At 33.4% G+C, this 22,053-nt stretch overlaps 1 protein-coding gene across 4 annotated transcripts in view; it reads left to right on the forward strand.

Annotated features, from left to right (window-relative positions):
- Positions 1 to 401: 401 nt before the first annotated feature.
- LOC135131631 (autism susceptibility gene 2 protein-like) overlaps positions 402 to 22,053 on the forward strand; it is a 108,748-nt gene continuing 87,096 nt past the window's right edge. For 3 of the 4 annotated variants that reach the window (XM_064059457.1, XM_064059459.1, XM_064059460.1), the window contains exon 1: positions 403 to 960. In XM_064059457.1, the coding sequence (XP_063915527.1) occupies positions 718 to 960 (243 nt within the window). In that variant the 5' untranslated portion in view covers positions 403 to 717. Of the gene's footprint in view, positions 961 to 22,053 lie in introns of all 4 variants that reach the window. The other variant, XM_064059458.1, reaches the window with a different exon arrangement.

A 22,053-nucleotide genomic window follows, 5' to 3' on the forward strand; every position in this document is an offset into this window, starting at 1 on the left:
GATTATTTAATGAATCAAAAATTTTTGGTAATTTTATTATAAAGATTAACCTTGCTAAATTTATTAACTAAACGCGACTGAAGAAAACCACGTGTTTAATTTGAATAAAAAAAAAAGTTTCAGTCTAGCAAGAATGTGTCCTCTGCTCGTGTATTTTGTTCCTTACCACGAAAACACGTATTATGTTGGTAAATAAACAAATAACTATTTATTTATGACAGTTCTGTATGTTTATTAAGTAATAAAAATTTTTTCGGCGTGCAAAACAAGGGAGTATCAGTGCGTCTGTGCTGGCATACCGCAGACTCGCATCGTGTCCGTGCGCCTACCGTCTCACATCGCCTTGCGCCATAGTGCAATTTCGGTCCGTCAGGTTGGCAGTTTGGTGATTTTCGCCGTTTGCGGTTTCGTCCGCAAGGGGGCGCCCGTGCGTCGCGACATTTTACATTGTATTGACTGGCCGTGTCGTGTCCGTTGTAAATATTGTTTATTCTGTAAAATTCGGTCTTCGCGTTCGATCCGGTGTATGGTGTTGTTTGTGTGTGTTGTTGGTGAGGGCGTGCGATGTGCCGTGGGCCGCCCCGGTGATGGGATAAGCCGTGGAGGACGGGGTGCCGAGTCCGCCATAGCTCCAGGTGGTGCTGCTGCTGGTAGTGAACGGTCGCTATGTCGGCGGATCGCCGCCGCCACCGTCGGAACGGCTGCAATGTCTGAGTCATGGATGTGGAGGTGAAGCAGCGAAACAGACGCAGAAGACGCGCCCAGCGCATGCAGGCCCAAAGGGAGGGCAAGGCCGACCGTCGCGATGGACCAGACAGCGGAGACGACGATGACACCGTCGTCCGGGAGAAGCCCCAGCGGCCCCCCAACAGGCGCAAGAAGAACAAGGAGCCCCTGGTCGAGGAGGACATCGTCGAGGGGTTCTCCATACTGCAGTTCCGCTCCTACGAGGACCTCGAAGTGAGTAGCTAAGACAGCCCCACGAAAGCAATTTTTACACCTATTCATTGAAAACATTCCGATTGCCGAATCGGTCGGACAACCGATAGCTTTCACTTCGGCTATTCATTCTTGCACGCACAAAAAACACACAACTATTGCCTATACAGCTGATCTATAACGTAATCCGAGGGGGTATAAGACTGGCAAACCTCGAGGCATGAGGGGTTACAAATGGTGAATTGATCTTTTTTAACCCTGGAGTATATTGAACTGTTGGGAATTTTTTCAGTTCAGGGTAACATTCAGGTTGAATTAAATGTGCATGCACTCATAACTCCAATTCATTGATACATTTAATTCGAAATTAAATGGATTTGTGTAAGCTCTATCAATTTCACTGGAAAAACAAACTTCTGTGTTTGTTTATTTATTCATTTGCAATACTGCAAATTTTAAATGTACATGTTGTGTCCAAATTCATTTGTAAATAATTGTAGATCTGAATAAGTGACAAAAGTCAGTTTTGGGAAATACAGGTTGTCCCGTTAATAATCTAGGTTTGAATGAGGGATGGAGTAGAGTTAAGATAAAGACATACTTTTAACTGTAGTAATAGATTTATGTTTGATTAAATTAGAATAGAGTGGGAAGACAATAAGTAAACAGTTTCCGAAAGGAGATCCTCATTTGTATTTAACTCAGACAAATAGAAATAAAATTATTACGGCCTAATACTGCATAAAACAGTATCACAAAGGTATAAAAAGACATAATTAGTTGTTTATAAGAATATTCCTGAAGGATCAGCTAATCCAAAAAAGTTTGTTTAAGAACCATTTCCAAAATAACCCTGAGACTATAAAGTACATAAAAAAGATAATCAACTTTTAGAAAAATGTACAAAAGTGATCTTCGTTAAGTTTTTGTTATAAATGCGGATATCCCAAATGTTGCCCGAACACTCGGAATTCAATATGAGAAAGCAAAAGGTCCATTAAAAAAAATAATTCAATTAAAAGGATTTAAATACATAGGGTGAACATAAAATTATCAATAAGTTGTCGAAAATTCAGGAGAACCTGTTGAGATAGTGTCTGGGAAAAAGTTCTGCGTGCAGCTTATCACTAAGTTGACGTCATTAAAACTGGTTAGTTTTTATACTTACTTTATAATAACATAACACCTTTCTAACATCATTGTTGAACATTTAATTAAAAATAACATTTTCAAATGTATGGCTGTTAACCGGACTCTACTTTTGGGTGTAAATTTCAGATGAAAAATTAACTTCGTTTGGTATTGTCCATTTTGTTGATACGCGACGAGATTTTAGAGAGAACTCCGTCCAGAATTTAGTAAAGGAGAATATTTGCCGCTTTTCATGCGAGAGCTTGCGTAAATATGACCTACTATAAGCGGTAGATATTATATGTGGACCATGAATACAAATCTTTGTACAAAATGGTAGGCTATCAGCTAATGCCCGCTTTGTCTGTTGAAAAATGGTTCGGGCAGTTATGAAATGGGATGTGCCATTTAAAAGTACCTAGCTTTTATTCAGCCGTATAATACTCTGCTTGCTATTCATTCAACATTTCACTAAAACTGTATTCGGTAAACCCTAATTTGATTTCGTTTGAGGAAATCCGACAGTTTTAATCACTGCGAGGCAGATCCCGTTAACAGTCTTTAATAATGTAAATTTACACCGTGAAGTAAATGTTGGACTTGTTTAACATAAAAGTTAAGTTAAACACGTAGTTCTAAAAAAAAGTCATCTTTTATAATCGGTGATTGAGGTTCCACTTCTTTTCTTTTTTGGTTAAGCTTCGGACATCTGTTTTCCGAGATTCCAAATTACTACAATAGAACATAGTCTAGAGCATGAGATTTGAGAAAACATGTCTGTGAGGGGCCAACAGATGGGAAATTAGATTGTAGCAACTTGATCAGCGTCCGTGTTGATGTGACAGTTGTAAGTCAATGAACTAGAACGAAGGAGCATTGCAAATTTTATATTAAAATTGCAAACTACAATTAGATGATCTTAGGTTAATGAACAAAAGCATTTGTATACACGAAATTGCAAAATTGTAAGAAACATTTAATAAAGTCTAGGGTATCGTTGTGGGATTCTTAATATTTAAGTTCCGTTCGCACGAGCAACTCGATCGAGGTGATTACCTTCCGAGGTGGCGCCGACAAACGCGATTTTTACACTTAAGTGCCATTTATCTGTAGAAAACATTCTGATTGCCGAATCGATTGTACAACCGATGCTTTCACTTCGGCTATTCATTCCATCAAGCACAAAAAACGTTCTGAACTAAGCCTATACAGTTGATCCAGAACGGTATGAGATTTGGGAAAACATGAGACTAACAAACGGTGAAATTGTTGGTCAGTTAATCAATGTAATCCTGAAAAAAATTGAATTGTTGCGTTTTTTTATAATTCAGCGTCAAATTCTTGACTTCACGGCGCATTAAATTGAATTAATTGAATTGCCGTGGATTATTTTAGATTTTTAAAACCGAATTAGAATTATTGTGGCGAATTGAATTCGTACTGTCGTCGGCAATTGCAGAACAGCTTGTTTTGAGGTATATACTCGTATTATAATGTACTATTAAAAAAAGTAAATACCATATAGTTGGTGAGACCTTATTAGATTATACTGATTGTCTTGCTAATACGTACGACTGCAAGTTGACCCTCTTGGGATCATGGTAATAATAATTTACAACCTTTATTCACAGAGTTAATTCCTACAAACTACTCAACGATGTCATAAATCTGTAATTTTTCTTCTCACTTTGATGACTCTCGTAAAGAATTTATTGCTATAATTTTCAGTGGTCGGGTGTACACTTGTCAGAAGTCTTTCGCCAGTATTGACTATTTTAAACTGCAACTATAACTAGAGAGATTTGCTAATAAACATCTGTTTGATGTTTCTGCTGATGCCTATAACGTTGACGACTTTGACATTGTAATTTTCCAGAAACGTGGGTTTATCTCGTAACATTTTCTTTGCCTCACGTATATCGTCAATGATTTTTTGCACCCCAACTCATATTTGATTCTTGAATTTATTGGAATCAGCGTCAAAGAAACTCCATTAGATGCCGTTTCAATATCTAGACTACATTTATTATGTTTCTTTCACATTTTCTGAGCGATTGTAATTTTTTAATACAAATTGACAATGTATAAAATATGTATAATAAAATTCCAACTGGGTTGCTTTATTGTATAATAATGTACAAAATCTTTATCCTGGCTGTGTATGGCGTGGTTATAATTTTATCATCTAGTATTGTAAAATGTCACATTACGTTGCTTATATCGTAAATAACTATCAGCTTACCGTTAAGTAACATATTGAATCAATTGTAAACCGTTTCTACTAGACGTTTTTTAATCCGATTGAATTCTTTGTATTGGAATGATTTGAAATAACGTTAGAATTAAGTTCTACACGTTTTTGTGTTTGTCTCAGTAAAACGAGGCTGGTTGTCTTGTAAAACATTGTTCGTTAGTCTGAGAAATTCAGCCTTTTAGAACAGTGTCACGTTTTTCTTACATAACTTACCTGTCAGCAGAAATGTTAATCACCTCGATACGCTATTGTGTGGATATGAAGTTCGATTTTAAAAGCAAATTGAATTGCGTCGATAACATTAAAATGACAAACCGAACAACTTGACTTCACAATAGAGGAAAATGCTGTTGATAGCGACACTTGAAAACGCAATTACTTTTGTTTTCGTAAACAATGTCTCTACTTGCGGATTATTAGTCGATAAAGATTTTACTGCGAAATTTAATTTGTTTAATAAGCGGCGTTTATTACTTCCAACAAATTATTTTTGTGTTTTCGAATAAATATATATTTTATTGGATTGTAAATATTTTCGCGTTTTAATTCCGATATTAAAAATATGTAAAATTCCTACAATTTTTACTAATAAAGCATAATTTTGCTCTTTGATATTACGATATTAAAATGAAATTGTTGTGAACACATTCTCACACAATGCAATGTTAACGAAGTTGAAGAGTTTTAATAATAGATTATGAATACATTGTTTGAATTCATAAATAGGTAATGTTTGTTGTGATGTTGAAGCAGCAGCGGCATCGCACAAATCAGATCAAGCCGTTTAAATTTATAGAGGGCCCAAATGCTATTGTTCAAAGAAAGCTCCTGCCTCTCAGCTATTGAATTACACTGAAAAGGAAGTTTAATAGACATACAATCTCATTATGGGGGAAAATCAAGAGTTTATGAGAAGTAGCTACTCTTTTTTCATTATTTCGCATGATTAGCTATAGGGGAGCTTTAAAAATAATTTGATATTGTCATTTGATTGCCTTTTGGGGTTCTTTTAAATTTCTCGGTTGTCGGAACTGGCTGTAATGTATTGCAGTGACCGTGAACATCGTAAATGAAAGACTTCACTGGCTTTCTGAAGGCATCATAAATATTGTTTACTGATGTTGAACTACCCATACCTACAATTTGAAAATACAGTGGTCAGTGGTTATTTTCTAGGGTTACCTTGTAATAAAAGGATACTGTTGTGGGTCGAGTCAATAGCGCTCGTGAATGATTATATGGACTGTCCCTACAGAAAATAATCCTTTTATTAGGGGATAGGTAGAATTTATCTATTGAGCTGAAGTGAATGCAGAACGGTTCTAAACTACCCATTATATTGATGTATTGATTTCCAGATTCAAAAAATAACAAACAAAACTATGGAATTACAATACATCTATAAATTAAATTAAAGACCATTTTACACTAGGGGTGCAATATATATTGTGACATTGATTTTGATTTATGTTTGAGATATTGATCTAATGACCATCGATAAGTGTTACGCAACATAAGAGTTATAAAAAAAATTAAAAATTATGGAAATAAAAATTTGCTGAATCCGGGCTAGGAATCAATCAAAGATCAGTACTGTCGTATGACATAAAACACCTAGTTAAAAATAAGTGTAGGTGGAGAACTTGAATTGGTGTAATTTCCACGCTTCGTTCCAACTCTAATCCACGCTTTGTTACGACTATAATCAAAAAGTGTTAAAAATTAATTAAAACGTTTTATTGTCATGTGTGTATCATAAAATTGAAATTACAACAGTTTCAATTATAATTAATGCACGTTTGAGTTTAACGGTTCAGACAACTTCTACACACTTCCAGACATGCCGACAGAATTCCCGAGTTATTTGTCTGAACTGGGATTATGAATTTTCGGGGACTTGCGGCGGGCGTCGGTGGAATCCCTGTAGAATTTCTGAGTAACGCACATTTGAGGGTTCATTACTATTCCAGCTAATACCACACGGCAATTTGTTACGGGACTATATTTTTGACATTCGGCAGCGACCCTAATCGATCCCTCTGCTACTCGATAAGCCGTATGTAGGACGACGTCCCGGATGGGGTGTTGAAGTGGTGTTTATGTTATGACGTTGGGTGGAGGGTTCCAGACGTCGGCGTTCTCTCTTGTTTACAATTTCTCATAACGAAACGGCAATTTGTTATCGCGTCACCATCATATTTTCGACTACATCTCGTTATTTGTTATTATTGCTACTATTTGTTATGATTTTATCAATCTTTCGAGTGCTTGGTGCGAGTGTTTTGTAGACTACTTGACAGTATTACAATTGAGCTAATGTATAAAATTAGAACGCACGGAAAATATAAAGATGAATTGGAGTTGTTTAGAAGCGACCTGTGAATAAATTTACTAATTTAAAAGTTAATAATACGTATTTCACAAGAATAGCTTTTAATGGCCAATATTATAATAATCCAGATAATTACACTTTCACAACATAGTAATCATTTAATGGATAACGATGGGAAATTAGCAAACATTTCTGGCGTTAATAGCATATCAAGCTCTTTTTTTTCATTCAAAATATTATCAACAATTTTACAAATTATTTGGAGTTCCTTACAGTGGACTTCAGTAAATCCGCTTGCCTGGAAAGATCTTCTTCTATGTAAGGGTAATAAATAAAAATTATTTCAGTACGGCACGTGGTTGGTTACCTGTTGTCTGCGTAACCTGCCGTTGCTTGTATTTATTAAAGTTTAAAGTGTTCAAATTGCTGTTAAAACACTAAAAAATATATTCAATTGTATTGAAATGATGGCTATGACGCCATTCAAAAGTGAATTGCATTATAAAGAAATGACGTCGAAAGAGCATAATGGAAAGCGAATTTCATAGGATACTTTTACAAAATGTGTACAAGTTTTGACAATTAATCTCAAGAGCGTCACGTTTCTGTTCTGAGGTGTAGTATTGCTTATTGTACAACTTTGTCGTTGGAAATTAATACGTGAACTGATTTGTCGTATCGATTATCCCATAAACGGCTTGTTATCATTTTCTAATTCTAGAAACACCCTGGTTATATATAGAAAGTGTTATTTTATTCATAAATTTAATATATTTATCCTTCTCAGAACTTGACTACTTGATTTAGTAAATCGTATTTCAAATACGTACTCTTGACTACCTATATTTTGTAATAATTTAATAGTTTAATATTTTATATGCGCACTGAATATACAAATAAAATTTACTAGAAACTGTTATAAAAACTTCACGGAAACAAGTTATTTTATTTCATGAAATTTAAACAAAGTGAATTTTTTTCCTTTCCAAAACAATGGTAACGTTATTTTATTCAAAAACTTTTACATAGGTATATTTCAGAATTTGTTGAACTTGTTTATTGAAGAAGACGTTATTAAAACTAAACCCTCTCTTTTGAAGCCCAGTTAAAATTTTGGTTTCAAGTCGTTACATATTTTACTGGGGTTGAATGGAAGCCTAGATTGTAGTTTCATGTGTAAAAGCCAACTTGATCTAAAATAATCTGTTCTAGTGTTATAGGATCATATTGTTAAGTGTTAAGGAAATCTAAAACATTACCATTTAATGCTGCTTAACGTATATTTTGGGTGAAATATGAAATATAAATTTAGAATGTGTTGTTTTCTAAACTTAACACACACGTTTAAGGATTTGTTTCATGTAAGTCGATACGGATGTGGTCTTGCTTACATACTTATAAATATATGACTCGCAATAAATACATCAATTACGTCGTAAAAGGCAGCAAACCAGAAAATGAAGTATGTACTAATGTACTACAAAAGCCTCAGAATAAAAAAAAAGGAAAAGGAAGAAGAAAAAACAGTAATTTTAAGTAACAATAATTGTTACCAGTTTGCAAGAAAATTTTTATTTATCATTCATATTTATGTTGATGTGATAATTATTGCAACCGGATGCGGTAATTCAGATGAAACGCTGATAATTCTAGTCGGAAAATGTTTTCTACTTTATTGTTGACTACTGGGAATACTCTTTGAATCGTTGTTTTATATGTTTTGATCTTAACTGGGGAAGCAGAGCCAAGATATTCGATGCCACCAACGACGATTTCCAAAATCAATGCCACATTTCGTAAACCATGTAGAAATTGCATGTGCAATGCGGAATTTCAATACTTCAAAAACGAATCATCCAGAGTTTCCGAATAAACTTCGTAATTTGTTCTTTGTTAGAAACTTGGGATATCTTTGGCATGTAGCCTTGGCTTTGCTGTTTGAGTGAAGCAATGGGACGATTATATTTACAAATATCCGTGTTTTCCTTGACTTTAAGCTTGCTTTTATCGGCGAATAATGGGACAACAAACTACAGAGGCCATATAACGTATTAACTCCTGGAAACGTAGTTGTATAGTTTTTTGTTGTTTGAGTAACATTTGGTATGCAAAATAGTTTTTAACTCTTGATTATTTTCTTCTTTTAGACGACTGTAGATAACGTTTTATAGGTAGTCTTTGGTGTCCACATGAGCATTCCAAGTTTGTATACTACATCTACATACATAGATAAGGAAGTCAATAAAAAATATACTTGTCACAGAATACTGTTTCCAAACTGTCCGTTGTATGCATGGTTATATTGCTTGGTTAAATTTAAGTTTCAGAATTGAAAACATGCTACTCTTGATCTGCGGGTTTTATCTAGAACCGATCGGCAGATGTCCAATCAACCTGCTGCGATCGGTGCTTGCAACGAACGGATCAGAAACCACATTGAATGACAGCCGAGTGACGAGCCATGAGCCATGATGGTTTTAAAATTGTAATGGCATGGTTTTACGCCGTTATTTTACGACTCGTTCGGTGTCGTGTAGGGTTTTTTTTATGTTAAAGCGTGCGTAATGCTATTGTGTGTTTGTTGGTTTTTGATTTGTTGCGGCACAATCAATTTGTTCGTTCGGAGATTATTATGTAAGACGTTTTTGTTTGGGCGGATTGCAAATTGAGTAGATTTCGATGTTTATTATGGTTCGTTAAACATTATTTGTTTTATTGGCGATGATCTGTAAAATTAAGAGTTCGTGACGTTCCAGCGCACCCGATTCGATTAACACGATGGAAATACGAAGACCGCCGTGTGGAGTACGTGTTCGTTTATGAGTTAAATTAAGAGGTATTTAAATATGAAGTACTTATTGTTTCATTTCAAAATTTATGTACAATAAAAGGCAGCAATAATTTGAGCGGGCAAGTTTAAAAATATAAAACAAAGATAACAGTGTAGTTTTTTTTCAACAACGATCTATTTTGTCAACATTTGCGAAACCCCTGTATTTATATTTTTTGTATCCTTTTTGTTACATGCAGCGTTTCAAGTAAATAATAATAACAATAATAAGTTTATTTGTCGGAGATTTTCTACAAAATTTCGACATGTCACAATATATTAATAACACACAAATAATAAATACAGAACAATATAGTTAAATCATGCGTACAAATTAAAATCGATGTTATAAAATGCATCGAGATCGTATAAATTGTTTTTTTTTAGAATACCTTTGAGTGTATTTTTGAACACACGAATATCAGCATCTCTTATATATACTAAGGGGGAGCGCGTTGTAGAAACGTAAATCGATGTTTTCGGTTTTTTTCAGTCTTACTTTGGCTTGACTTGTTCTAAAACATTTTCGATTCCACCTTGAGTTATACAAAGTAAAGTACTTTTCTGTAGTTGTGCGTGGGAAATAACTTCAGCTTCAAAGTTCTATTTCATTTTAATTAAATCTAGAGTGGCAAATTTACACTTCGCTTAAAAGAAGAAAATGACTAACTACTGCGAACAGTCCCTATAGGGGAACATTATGTTTCTCTTTTGTTACATGGACGGTTTTATTATTTTTTATTCTAATTCTGCAACAAACAGTAGATCCTCAGCTGTTTATTTGCCGTCAGTAAAATCCACGTTTGAATTTGTCCAACAAACTGAAAGTTTGATCCAATTTGTGATAACATTTTTTTAATGCATAATCACTTTTTTATATTAAATTATTCAGAAAAACGTGTTAGACCACTGCGTTTTTAACTTCACATATTTAGCAATTTTTTTCTGTGCAACGTTACCAGTTTTTTGTTCTTCCATATTCATAATTAAAATTCATGAGTCGCTCATGATTACGAAACTATATGCTATAGTTCAAATGAAACTTCAGGTTACTATAGATACAAAATCAAACAAAAAAAGTCGGGACGGCAGACAGACAGACGGAAACGGAACACCTATTTCTTCGTACTCTTGGAGTCATGAAAGGTCGAGAAAACGTAAAAGTAGAGAGTCGGCCAACCCGAAACAGACCAAGTACGATATTTTCTTCATTAAAACAATAAAGGAGGCTGTTGTTGTAAACAGTGTTTTTCATCATTTGTTTATGAGTTTGGCAGTTAATAAACGTTTTCACGCGAAAACACTGCCGTTAACTCTCTCAAATTGTCACTCTGTTTCTGTTATTTTGTTGAATTAAATTTATTTCTGCGTTTCTTTGTCTTCTTTTTTGCTAATTTATACATCATGTGTCAATAGTGAACGGTTCTTTAATAAAATAACGATCACTAGTTAAATTAATACTTTTTAAAGTTTGGTTTTGCGAAATTTTTCAGGGTGGCAGTTTTTTTTTGCCGGTCAGTGTATAAACACAAAATTAAATTTATCATGTATTTCATATATTTTTACTTCCAGACCGAGTGTAAGCCAAAGTAGTATTGTAGGTAATTGAGTCCATTGGGCGACTGATTGATTTCATGTTTTTTCGACGTTTCATGACCCCTAGAGAACGAAAAAAAATTCCTATTTCTGTCTGTTTGTTGATTGTTGTCAAGTTTTATACGTATGTTAGGAATATCGTGTAGTTGTAGATGGTAAAACGCTAATCAAAATTTGTCTAATTACTTCTACCAACAATACGATGACATCCCCTTAAATTGTTTCATAGTAAGTACGATTTAAAATTGTATAAAATAAGATACGTTGGTATTTGTTGTTTATGAATCCATCTTAAGATGGAATTGTACAGCAACCATTTATAATAGTATAAGCGGAGTTCTTAAAGGATTATTCGTTAGGTTATCGCATAAAACTTACGCTTTTGGATTTGTAGCACAAAAATGGCCCACGTTCGAATGTGGCATAGCTTGTTTTTGTTTCTTATGTTGTTACTGCTTTTGTATATTTATTTTTTATTGATAAAATATCAAGAACAGTACGCCTTAGTGTTTTATTAGTAGTATTATACTGCACTTGTCGTTGCTGAAATGGGAAAACTAACTAAAAATACAGGCTTAGAAGTAGAAACGTTTTACACGTCACAGAATTACTCCGAAAATTACAACGAAAATTGCTACCAAATTTTATGTTAACAATGTTGCAAGTAAAATACAATATTTTTATTGCAAACTTTCTAACATAAATTTTGGTAGTAATTTTCGTTGTAATTTTTGGGAGAAATTCTGTGACGTGTAAAACGGCCCTTAGTCCTGCCCTTTATCAATGTTTTCATATTTTTTGACTCATTGTTAATGCGTTTCCTATCATGAGTGGAGGAGCAATGGACTTCACACCAAATATAAACAAGTTAACAGAGTCTGTTTTCGTAACATAATGGGTGATTAAAGTAAAGTACATTAATAAAATCAGTAAAACATCGCTAAAAAATATGTAATGCAATTTAAAAAAGTTGGATGTCGTAGACGTAGACGTTTACTGAAAAAAATTGAGTGGACGTCATCAAATTGTTAGTGGGGATTATTAGATAAGTTTTGATTAGCGTTTTACCACCTACATGATATTCCTAATATACAAAATTTTGACAATTTGTCTAGTAATTTCGGCGTTTAACGCTCTAATAAAAATTGACACATACAGATGGCACTTCGTTCGTACTTTAGGGATCATGAAAGGTCGAGAAAACGTGCAAGTAGTCATTCGAGAAAATATACCTATGTTAAAACACATTTATTTAGTTTCTTACACTGTTACTGGAATTATATATATTTTGTTTTAATATATAGATTTTATTACAAAAAAGTTCACAATGTATATATATATATTTTTTTTAATTTTTCAAAGAAGCAGGTGTGGGTCAGGGGTGAGGGAAGCTTTGTTGAAATAATTTTCGTTCAATTTTTTCGCGTTGGTTATCTGCTTTAAACATATTTAATGTTGTCTGCACCTGTGCCTTCATGGACTGCGGGGGCATTATTTATGCCACTGCACCGGCATATAACATATTTTGCTATTCTCATTTGTGTAAATATATTTGTTACTTATATAATTTATCAAATAGGGCTGTAATAAGTGTTCTGTCGTAGTTACCCAAAACCACGGCCCAAAAGACACTTAATTGAAATATATAGAATAAATCAAACGGTTTCTAGAATATATGGACGCCGTCCCTGAACTATTGCGCTAAAATGGCTTTACTTAGTAATTACTTAGTAATAATGGTAGCATAGTTCTATGTGCTCAATTTATAACTATATACTTTATCAGTGTTATGTTTAAGTGTATAGAATGTCGTCATATGCTTATAATTCATAAGACATATACATAATATTTAATCATGTGAATGATTTTTTGGTTGTAAACATTTACAAGGTATTTCGTACATATGTCTTTGATCTGTATAAAGTTTAGCTGTACTTGTATTTGCATATTTTTACTTCAAAGTTAGCTTTAGCTTAGCTTTCTGTACTTTTTAATTTTTTTTTATGGTTTCTGCTTTTGTCGCAACCTCTTTCAGTTTGAGAAGCCCCATTTGTATTTGGCTTATGGCTGCAGACGAATACGTTTGTATGTATGGTTTCTTGGGAACTTCGGAATTTTTGTTAAACTTTTCTACCTCGACTTCTTCCACAATTTCTGTGTTGTTTTCCTATTCTTTATAATATTTCATGGGATCTATAGCAAAAAATTAAATTAAGCTGTAGAAACTTCGCAATATTAATTATAAATAAATTACCTCTTAATAATGTCGATAAAATTTATAGCCTTCAAAATGACCGCTTTTTGTAATAACTAAAGGATTAAAATACCCGAAGATAATCAAATAAAGTAAATCACATTGACACCTTCTGGTGATGAAATAACTGATTAACCAACCAATGATTAATAGCTTGTTTACAAACGATAAATACAAGTTCGAGTTTTGAGCGTCTAAAAATGTTCATTCTGGCTCATCTCGACAGTGGTATTAATTTCTTTATTGTTTTCATCCGTCTAGATCAGTGCGTTTTGAAATAGGGATGGTATAAACTACTTACGGTATCAAAGCCATTTTCGCACAATATTGTTAGCTGAATTTAATATGCACACAGTTTGGGGCTCTGTGTATAAGTTGGGTAGGGGATGCAAATTAATCCTGAAAATTTAAAATTTGCATGCTATCTTGTCATAATTAATGGAACATCCTGTACTTACAAGTTCCTTGGAAAAATGGATTGTTTGCATAAAGTTTAAGAATTAATTAGACCGCTTGTTTACATAAAGTTTTCTCCATTTACTCTTCTCAGATATAATATATATTTCCTTTCTGAATTCATAAAAGCTTTGCAGAAGCTTGTTAGTTTTATTTTGTCAATTTAGCTTACATGCATATTTTATATATGTATAGTGCGCACAATTTATAGACCTTGCGTCTGATATTTAATGACTAGATTTCATTTTAAGCTAGTTACGTTTCTTATCGCACTACGTCATAACAAGAACGTGCAGTTTTATCTATTTATCTTACATATCAATCACAAGTAACATTGAAATCGAAAAACTTTTTTGGATACCATTTTGTGGTAATACTATACATCAATCATCATTATTTTACAAAATCTGAAACTGATTTAGCTTTCGTGGATTACTTCAAGATTTGATTAATATCACATTTATATTGTTACAAAGAATAAAATTTTAACTTATCTAGAGTAGATGTTGGAGGTCTAAAAATATTAATAAGCTATTTTTCGCTACATTACTTCAATGTTTACAGCCGTTTTCAACATGACGTAATAAATTGTATTTGTATAGTTTACAGCGTTTTATCAAACTACATCATTAACGATTGCAATTTCCCAACGTAACCTCGATAAAACTCTCGAAGAAAAACTTGAAATGTACATGTGTATATAAATGTTTAAACCATTAAACAGTGTTAAGAAATGTCACAAAGTAACTTAACTGTACGCAGATTAAGACGGATTATGACTACTGGGATTTTCGTTGAAACAACTTTGCGTAATTTATAGCGGATTTAATTGAAGTTCATAATATCCAATTGACATGAAATCGGATTACCGCAAGATTTATGTGTAAGCATTTATGACAACCGTATTATTATATCATTATCTAAATATAAAACGAGTCAAATAGGATTAATGTTGAAGTAAGATTAATGTGTTCTAGTAAAAACTTTAATCCTAGCAAATAAAAGGCTATCAAAAGTAATTTAATTATGAAATCTCGTTCCACTATGCACTAATCCCTTAAGTTGAAATCCCCACAATCAAAACACAAATTTCGTCGAGTTTGTCACAGAGACTGCTCCGCGGTGTAACCCTAAAAATAACCTATCGTTTTAATCCGTGAGATCAGTTTCGGCAATCAAGTCACCCTACCACAAACATCAAAAGAACAATTCTACAGATGGAACGAAATTAAAACCATCCAACAACAAAAACATTAACGGAAAACGGAACCCTTTGACCGACGCTCTCCCCTTGGGACCTGTCGGCCAGGACAAGTGTCGTCCTTTGCAACCCCTTTCCGGTTGTTTCGGTTCGGGGGTTGCTGCTTAGAAAAAAGAAGAATTACGATTGATCGCTTGGAAAATGTTTAACAAGTTTGTGAATTGGACTACATTGATTCTATTCTATTTTTAAATATCCATTTATATGCATTTCTGTCACTTTGATAAAGGAATTACATAATTTTTCATGATTATGTAGGCCACTGCTTTCGTAAGTGTTTTGCGACCTTATTGACCTATGTGGAGCATAAACTTGTTCGACAAATTTATTATTTTATTCATTGCATAAAATTGTTGGCTAAAGTATTTATCACGACTGAATTTCTCAGCTACTTACAGAACTTTACTTGTGGAGAAAATAAATTATGCAATAGAGAACCTACAAAAAATCGATCGTAGCATTTCCGCTTATACCGGGAATGAAGACGCTTTTTGTTTTATAATGAGACTTCTCCATGGTGGCAGTGAAGGATAGTTAAATATCATTGATCTAATAAAGAAGTGGATGGAGCCTTGTATACGTTTCCATACGCGAGCGAGTGTAATCAACACAAGAAAGAAATAACAAGAGTTGTTATGCATCAGTGGGAAAAGGACGGCTGACCACGTAGCAGGTGCTGGGTGGCAGAAAATGCTTCATTTGAACGGGAATTAATATGTTTTCTTACGAATTTGTTCAAACAATCAATTATAACAAACGTTTGTTAATGAAAACTATATTTTTACAGTTTACATTAAAATTATGTGTAATATGAAACAACAAAAATCATGTTAAGTGGTGGAGATAGTCTTTTAATAAAATGAAATGTATACAGAATCTACAATATATTACGAATTCAGTTAATACAATAATCTTCTACAAGTTAACTAATCTTGTAGTGTATGTTCATTGGTAAATCTGAAATTTTTAGGATAAAATTAATTAAACTTTCGATAAAAGTGACAGGGTGCCTAATTAAATTAAACATATTAAAGTGGGTGGAATTTTCTAGTAAAATCTATTTTCTAAATCCACGTACAAATAACTAAAACAATAATCAATAGATATAAAATTCCCTCTTTTTGTAGTAACAATCCATTTTTTTCGTAACTCGGAATGTTTAGGGAATCTAACAAAAATTTTAAATTATAATTACGAAATCCTTCGTCTCTATATGTGATTATTACCTATGAAATGAAACAGGATTGCTTTCTTTGCACGTTCTTTGCAATTATACGCACAACACGATTTCACGATGTTTAACAAATAGTCCGATAAAATACAACTTAAGAAGACTGTAGTCATTTAAATAAGGTAACTTGAGCCTAAAAAACGTAAATTTGCAAAAATACACCTTTAAACACTATGCGACAGCACGAAAGAAACCGCCAGAAACACAGTGCTCTGCAGTTTCGCGTCAATGTTTTGCCACCCAGAGAGCCCTATCTCTGTCCCACTGTGTTGGCAACGCGCGTCTCTCTCTAAGTTACTTCCATATAATATTATTTCTATGTTAAATATAAAGCTTCTGTTGAGAATTATTGACGTTCAGGGCATCAAGTCCAAATTTTGCTATAATCTTTAAAAGTAGTGTCACTAAGAGGTATTATGTAATGTTAGAGATAAAACGTAACTTTGCGGGATAATCTGTATACGTAACGTTAGAACTACAAATTTATTTAACAATTATTTGAGATGACGTCATTTATGCCATGGAGGGTAGTACAGATTTTGATTATCGTTCATCATGTTTGCCATAAATTAATCAGTATCAATTATCTATGGTTTCGAGTTTGGATTATGATAATACATTTCTAAGGGATCAGAAGCCGACATTTTCCTATTCAATGCGCTATGAACCCCTGCGAAAACGTTTAAATATTCCCCAAAATCATCCTATGACGGCACAGACTAGTTAAGTAAGCAGGTATGGTCCCTTTGTTTTTTTAAAGGGTCGGAACCCCGTCTGTTCGTGACAGTGGTGGTAAAAAAATCCTCGCGTGCTGAGCTCCTGAAGTAGTCGCAAGTCGTCATCATCACTAAACCGGCCACCAAGCGCAAGAAGAGTGAAAGGCTGTCGAGAGTTCAATGCCCAGGGGCTCGTACCGATGCGGTGCGACTACTGTGTCCATTGTCTGACTGTGTACCTCCTTATCAGCTTGTATCTTCGACTGTTTTCTTTTTTGTGCGAGCTTTTACCTTCTGCTCGATGTGCATGTCTTGAACGATTATCGTCCGAAATTTTCGTGGTCGGAAAATCGAGAAAAACGATCGCGTGCTGGCTCGGTTATAAATAACCGTATTCTATTTGTGTCATTAAATTGCGTTATTTGCAATATTTATCCTTTCCGACATTTAAAAGGCCACGGAATTCGTGTAATCGAACGAAAACCAGTTGCCTAATGATAGATACGATAAATAAATTGCTTGTGCAGTGACAAATTGCGGATCGGCGACAACTGGAAATTACAGGGAAAGGATGTTTGGGTTCAGTTCCTATTGAGTGTTTTTACATTGGTGGAATGTGTTCAATACATGTCATTTGCAGAATGTTAGTACACTGCTTCGTAAAATTATCTCACTGGGTTTTTTTGGCCGCATCTGGAAAAATACCAACATTAATACAAAGTTTTATTTTCAGAAAATTGTGGCTCTTTTTGCCACTGTTATCATCCAAATCGGTTGAATTTTGGCAGACGTAAGCAGTATTGGAGGAACATTAAAGTAATCCGTGTGTTGTAGACATTTAGAGTTGATGTACCTTGTGACGTTCAAAACCCCATTTTTAAGTTACAATGTCACATTTTATCTGTTGTTTATTTCTTCGAAATTTCATTTGTCTAGAGATAGACGATAACGTTCAGTTTGTCGCTTATCGTTTTATCGTTTTCCGAGCACAAATTCAATGGCTAATTTGTTTGTTTTGGTTCTGATGCACATAATGCCGAGCAATGAAAAAATGTTGTACTTTTATGTACTAGGCGAATATTCAGTAAATGAAGATCTAACATAAAATAGCACCATTGTAGGTTGTCACTTTTGTCACCAGTAGAACGAGTTGCAGGGGCTTCTATTAAAACCTAAGTACTTCTACCTAATTATAATAATGATAAGAAATAAGTCGACTAAGCAGTTGAGCATCGTCGGAGCGTTCTGGGTTGTAGGGCATTTGAGACACCGTAATAATAATAAAAAGTAAAGAAAAGGGACAGTGAGTCACAGTGCACTTGAGAATAGAGAAAGAAAGCCGATGGGAATCGAGTTAATAGGAGTAGTCTGTTCCTAGAGTGTTTCTTAATTGTTTGGAGTCCTATAATTGAGTTGTTACATAACAGCTTTTAGTTTTGGGTTTCGGGTATTGCAAAGAATTGACACCAAATAATAGTGTTACATATACGTAATGTAAGTGTATTTTAAATACACTTTTTATTATACACATTGTAAAATTGTACAGTAACTAACTTAAAAATTTGTGAAGGTATTGAGTTTTAAAACAGAGTTTATAATTACAGAGTTGTTGGATTTAAAAATGCTAATCCATCCTCTTTTGTTAATCAAAAAAAGCATTTAATTTGCGTTATTACCTTGTGCCTTCAATGGAAAAATTAAGTTTTTTTTAAATATTGTTTGCAGTAGCATAAGTATTTGAATTTCAAATTCTGAACTCAGATATTTTCTGATAACGTAAAGAATAGCATACTTTGAATAATTACTGCTGTGATGCGGATTTTTAAACAAGCTGTTATTGCATATACTCATTTATTCATACTTTTAGTTTCTACGCAAGCTTTAGTTTTTCATGACCCACGGTAAGGTCAAATTTCGTTGATGAGTAGAACGTTCCACTGACATTCTAAATTGTCAAGTTAATTAGCCATAGCTAACTTTAGCAAATTAGTTTTATTACTAAGGACATAAATTTCTGAGAATGTTGTGCAAAAATATGCTCATTGTGTTCACATCTACAAAAAACCTAGTGTAAAAACACGATTTTAACTTCCTCAATCGAGATTTTTTGTTGAATGATAAAAATGATAATTAATTTTCAAAGCTGTTAAATTATTGCTGGGAGAAGACCAGTTTTTATTCTGCGAAGGTTTGTCTCATCGTTTAAGCTAATTGCCCTTAGCTCGTTTATTTAATTTAGAAATTAATTTACAAATTAGATGTGTAATTAATTCAGAAATCAATCAATAGATTAAGTTTCGGGCTCTATGAACGCAAGAGTTAATGAATAAAAAAGCTGTCATCCCTGTCTTTATAGTTAAAAGGCCATAAATGTCACAAATTTATTAGTAATATCGAAATTAATTTATGGTGGTAATTATTTTCATTTAAAAATCTTTAGTTTTATCGCATTTATTATGAGTTATTTATAGAATCCACTGATCGTACATAACATTTCTGTTACTAGAATGATTTTAGTTTCATAAATCCGATAATAATAAACATTTTAAGTGGAGCTGCAGTATTAATTTGCTTAAGTGTTTAAAGACCTTTAAAATAGAATGTCAATTTTATAATTGTTGCGATGAGACCCATTAAGGCTAATGTAAATTATTACAATTGCGCGACTAAATAAATGTATGCACTTCCTAAAGGGAATAGTAGAAACAACTTTGTGTATAGTACGCTTTTTGATTACAGAAATAACAGAAGGTCTTTAATGATTTTAATTGTTCCAAAAAGTAATTCAAAGTGGCTACGGAATTAATTTGAACACATAAATTATATACATTATGACCGTGGAATTACCTAATTATTTTGAAACATGGTATTTATCACATTCTCTTTGAAGTTCCAAGTTAGATGATAAATGGAGAGGTCGGTTGTAAAAGCGAACCAAGTTCATAAATTATACGTTCTGGCTCGACTTTGCTTAATTATTGAGATGCACTTTCTAAGGCAATAATTACGAATATTAATGACAACGGTGATAGTAGTAATTTTTTATCGTGTGTGTTTGTCTAGGTTTTATTTTGGCGTTAACCGCAAAACAAAATAAATTTCTCTATGTGATCAGTTCACTGAACGGTTAGAATTTGTTGAATTCGCAATATTATCGACATTTCGATTGGCGATTACCTCGTAATTGGATGATTGATCGTAACGATAAACAATCAGCGTTCGGTAAACAGTACGCACAAACCAAATATTTTGATTGAACATGATGCTTTGGGTCTCCATTCATTCATTGAGCGAGTGATGTTATCTAGTGATAAGAGGGTTATATTTTTAATTCGTTTTTTTCGTCGGTTCGTCGATTACGATGACATGCACTCGCACCGTCTATTCCTATCAATAAATCATTCCGTGTTTCCCGGTCTCGATACTGTATCGATTCGGATCGTGTTTAATTGAATGTTCACAGTAATATTTAACATGTCCCTGGGTGATTTAGATAGGCGCAATATTAGCATATGTATGCTGCAGATAAAATTGTAAATAATTATATGTTTTATTTGCTTAATAAATGGCGTTTTGCCACGTTGTCGGATAATGAATATTTTTAGACTATATAATTATGTGTTCTTTTATTTCTTGTTCGTGTATTTGTTTTTTGCTCTTTGTTGTGTGCATCACTGAGCACAGTTATTTAGTGGGTTGTACTGTAAGTAAGTATAGAACCGATAAGGAACGTCATCAGGCACTCAAGTTGCTTTCTCACGTTTGAATAATTTTATGCTCCCATTCAATGATTGTGTACAAGTACACGTCATTGTTCGAGTAACCTTATATTGACTTTTCCCTGTCAAGTGGTTAACAATCGTTTGATTGTAGAATAAGTCATAGTGTTTCAGTTCTAAATATCATGTAATCATTTCTTTATTAATGGATATAAAAACGTTGTTGCATTTTTTACGCGGAGAAAGAATAAGCCATTTGACGGAGACATCTGGAGCACAAAGAATATTTGGAGTAATCTATTGATCTTTCGTATACGAGTCTGATTCGCGGATTACACAAAGCTTTAAAGTCGGTTTTCGTCTCCATGGAATGTGTATTTTAGGATTTTTTTCCTAATCTACATAATTGTAAATATTAATGCAATGCAAAGCCGTTTACAGCGTCTACAGCGATTCTCAGATTTATCGTACACTTTCTTAAATACAAAGTGACAGTGAAGTCTTGCGAATGATTAAAATCCGCTTGGATGAATTAACGGTTTACCTCTTGATTCGCTTTAGATCTTATTTGCCTCACTGAAGTGAGTTAAAAGCGTAATAAGCTGCTGAAATGTGAAAACATAATTGTTTCGTTATTAAAATTTGAATTTAGTGGAATGAAGTCGGTTTCGTTGGTTTTTGAAGTAACTCAAAGTTTGGTGAATAGAAAAATAAAGGTTCAAATTGTATCGAAATTTTAGAGAAGTTTTCAACAATTAGTGACCTTGTTGTTAAAATAACTAATTTTACTAGAAACACACAAGGCTACGAAAGTTAAAAAATTAATATGGTAGGATTGTGATCACTGATCAGGTACCAGTTTGATTTCAATCAATATAGGGAGATCTGTTTTTCTCTTTGTTATTGTACAACTCCTAAAATTCAGAACTGTGTTATTACAGTGGTAAATTATAAAATGTGCCACATGTCAAAAAATATATTTTTATACAATACAAAGTATCAAGAGATGACAAAGATTTTAGTGACATGTGCAGAACATCAACACATTTTTCAAAACTGACCTCAATTAACAAATAAGTCAAACATACATTAGTTAAACTATAAACAGTAAATTACCCTACGTTAGAAGCTACGTGTCATTTTAATACTGTTTTCAAAAACATTAGAAACTATATTACATGAACTGCAGCAACCTTTATGAATGTTGTTTACAGAATGCATATACCAATTATAATTAATTAATTAATTAGCCATTCACGTCTGAGAGCTCGTTTTACCTAGACAGCCAGTGATAATTTATTTTCTCAAAACTGTAGTCAGTTTGCCTCTTTATC

The sequence above is a fragment of the Zophobas morio genome, unplaced genomic scaffold (genome assembly GCF_036711695.1).
Source record: "Zophobas morio isolate AGI-343-1 ecotype UQ-CSIRO unplaced genomic scaffold, CSIRO_AGI_Zmor_V1 ptg000021l, whole genome shotgun sequence".
Classification (NCBI taxonomy): domain Eukaryota; kingdom Metazoa; phylum Arthropoda; class Insecta; order Coleoptera; family Tenebrionidae; genus Zophobas; species Zophobas morio.